Source organism: Lampetra fluviatilis, chromosome 30 (genome assembly GCF_964198595.1).
Source record: "Lampetra fluviatilis chromosome 30, kcLamFluv1.1, whole genome shotgun sequence".
In the NCBI taxonomy this organism is placed as follows: domain Eukaryota; kingdom Metazoa; phylum Chordata; class Hyperoartia; order Petromyzontiformes; family Petromyzontidae; genus Lampetra; species Lampetra fluviatilis.
Genome location: NC_136304.1, coordinates 5682067 through 5685079, shown reverse-complemented (window position 1 = coordinate 5685079; position 3013 = coordinate 5682067). Strand labels below are relative to the sequence as shown.

The window sequence follows — 3013 nt, the reverse complement described above, 5'->3', positions numbered from 1 at the left end:
ATAAAGGTCTCTAACACCATGTCAGTTGTGGCGGTTGTATGACCATACTTCACCACGCTGGTCTCAGAGTGGGTTGATGAGTTGGGGGCCTGGACCGGTTCAGTTATCACTCGTCACCGATGTTAGCCGTGGCTGGGAATCTTAACACGGATTCCTGGGTTCATGAAGCAGTGCACGAACCTCCAAAGTGACCACGAAATAAAAAATTATCTCCAATCCTGATCGCAACTGCAGACCCTCTAGTATTTAACCATGGCCCCCCCCCCCCCCATGCATGATATCTTATCACAAAAACAAGGCATTGGGAATTTGCACCGTGTGGAATTTGGGGAGAATGTCAGTTGCCCATATTCACAGGGTAAATTTAAATTGGACCATTCTCAAATAATTCTGTCTCCCTTTGCCCTTTGCAGTAAATCCTCTCCACCCCCCTCAGTAAAAAATAAAAATATATTTTCTATTTCTCATGCTCACAGTTCAGGAATTCGCGGGCAAAATCACGCCACCGCAGCGGCACATTATGTAACGATCGTGCATCGGCATGCGCACCCCGCCAAAAATGAAATCAAAGAAACGACTCCCGATCAAAACAAGGATGAGAATTTTTTTTTGCGACCGTAGAGCGGGGGGCGGGGGGGGGGAGCGATTTCAGATGGGGATGCAGGAGTGGCTGGCCGGGTGCCAGAGCCGACTGCCACTGCCGTATAAAACCTGGCGCGCGATGGTGGGTGCGAGAAAGCGCGGCACACGCGCGTGGCACTGGCGCGATGGAACCTCCGCTGCTCAAGCGGCTGGCGCGCTGGCTGTTGGTGGTGCCGCGCTTCCTCGCGTCGGCCCTGGCGCTCTGCCTGCTCGACCTGCCGTGCGTGCGGCGGCGAGCGATGCGCTCGCTGGCCGAGGAGGCGCGCCGCTCCGGCACGGCCGACACCGACCCGCCGTGGCGTATCTCCGACTCGGAGCGCACGTTCACGCGGGCCTCGCTCGCCGCCGTGTGGCGCGGCCACGTCCTCGACGCGTTCAAGGAGGCGCGGGCAGGCGGGCTCGCGCCCAACACGCCCGTCGAGCGATTGGACGGCGGCGGCGGCCCGAGCGACGGTGGCGCGAGCGACGGCGACGGTGGCGGCACCAGCGCGCGCGTTCTGGACTTTGCGCACGGCTCACGGCCGCTCGTGCTTAGCTTCGGCAGCGGCAGCTGACCGCCGTTCATGGCGCGGCTGGGCGCGTTCGGGCGGCTGGCGCGGGAGTTCAGGCCCGCCGCCGACTTCCTGCTGGTGTACGTGGAGGAGGCCCACCCGCTCGACGGGTGGAGCACCGGCGACGCCCCGTTCCAGCTGCCGCGCCACCGCAGCCTGCCCGAGCGTCTGGAGGCCGCGCACCGCCTGGCGGGCCTGCTGGGCCCCGCGTGCCCCGTGGTGGCCGACACGATGCGTAACGAGACGATGGCGGCGTACGGCACCGCCTTCCTGCGCCTCTACATCCTGCAGGCCGGCGTCGTCGTTTACAAGGGCCCCAGCGGGCCCGAGGGGTACCGGCTGAGCGAAGTGCAAGCTTGGCTCAGAGACTTTACCGCGCGGCAGCAGCAGCAGCAGCAGCTGTGTTCGTTACTCAGCGTTTAAAAGCGCCGTCGGAGTGCAGGCACCTGCCTTGGGGGTCGGTGTCGAGGTCACAGTTTTGTAAATCTTGCTCAGCGGTGAATATTTTTCTTCTTTTTTTTTTACTAAGAGAATAAGTGCAGTAAATACTGTTGTTGCCTTAAGGGGATCTGTAACAGTTTACATCGACGTCCACTGCTCTTGGAAAGAGGAAAACGAAATTGGCAATTGGCATATCGGAGGGCGATAACGCATAGGCAATGGTACCAAGAGATGAGCCAGAAAATCTGTATAGTGTTGAAGTTATTTCTTTTTACGATTAACACTGCCTTAGAACAGAATAAAAAAAATGTATGCAGCCACACGCTATACATTGTTTCTGTTTTAAGACATTGTTAATGATAAGCTGGTCCGCACCTCCGATTAGCACGGTTGGCTACGTATGGTGCAAAAGAAGTTCAACATACACATTATTATTGTTTGCGCACAAATTAACGTTCACAGTTAGTTCAACACGAGACAAATTATATCTCGCGTTTCCTCAATTTCACCGTGATAAATTAGTGTAAATGATGGGCTGTGAGATTTGCCGAGCATACTTATATTTACATAGGCGCGTAACCTAACGAACACATAGCATAGGCCCCGTTCATTTATCTATTTTGTATCTCTGCACATTAACGGTGCCTTACTACAGAAATTAACATCAAATGACTTAAACGCCTTCACTGTGATGGTTTTTTTGAAGACGCAAAGCCCCAGTTTACTTGCGATTAAAGTAAACACGATGTTTTCTCTCAACCGTGTTCATAAAAACAGTCGGGTAAAAAAAAAAGATTTGTCTCCCAATGCATTCAGTTTATTTCTCAGAAACGGATTATTTATTGGCAACTATTTATTTGCAGTGCAAATACGATAGTTGTTTGTGCCAAACTTCGGGATTTTTTTTTTTACTTTTTGTTTTGCGCACATTCAACGCTGCCTTGCTGTTTGTTAGTCTGCACACATTTTTTTAGATGACGCGCATTTACGATGGAGAGTCGACGCAAAAACCTTAGCTGCGCGTAAAACAAAAACTGAAGACAATCGTCAATAACATTGCCCTAAAGAGGGGAAAAAATTAAACGTGACATTTCGGACAATGGGCCTACTTTCATATCCATCGCTACGTTTGGTATCCGCGTCATTCTTAGCTGGCAAGGTTGTCGTGAAGGCGCCGTGTTTCACAGGATATTGTGATGGAAGACAGGCCATTGCCTGAAACGTCACGATTCAAATTTATACGGCGCCCTTGAACAATCGGATCTCGGGAGTGCTTTGCTTGTAAAGGATGAAAATCGGTAACCAGGGAGAGAAATACTGAAGAGACTAGATAGAGTGCGAGAGAGAGGAGGCCTGGAACTTTAAACATCTTCAGCGAC

At 52.4% G+C, this 3013-nt stretch overlaps 1 protein-coding gene across 1 annotated transcript; it reads left to right on the top strand.

Annotated features, from left to right (window-relative positions):
- Positions 1 to 675: 675 nt before the first annotated feature.
- Positions 676 to 1616, top strand: DIO3 (iodothyronine deiodinase 3). The gene has a single exon (XM_078870677.1). The coding sequence runs from the start codon at positions 768 to 770 to the stop codon at positions 1614 to 1616; it is 849 nt and encodes a 282-aa protein (XP_078726803.1). The 5' UTR covers positions 676 to 767.
- The last annotated feature ends 1397 nt before the right edge of the window (positions 1617 to 3013 follow it).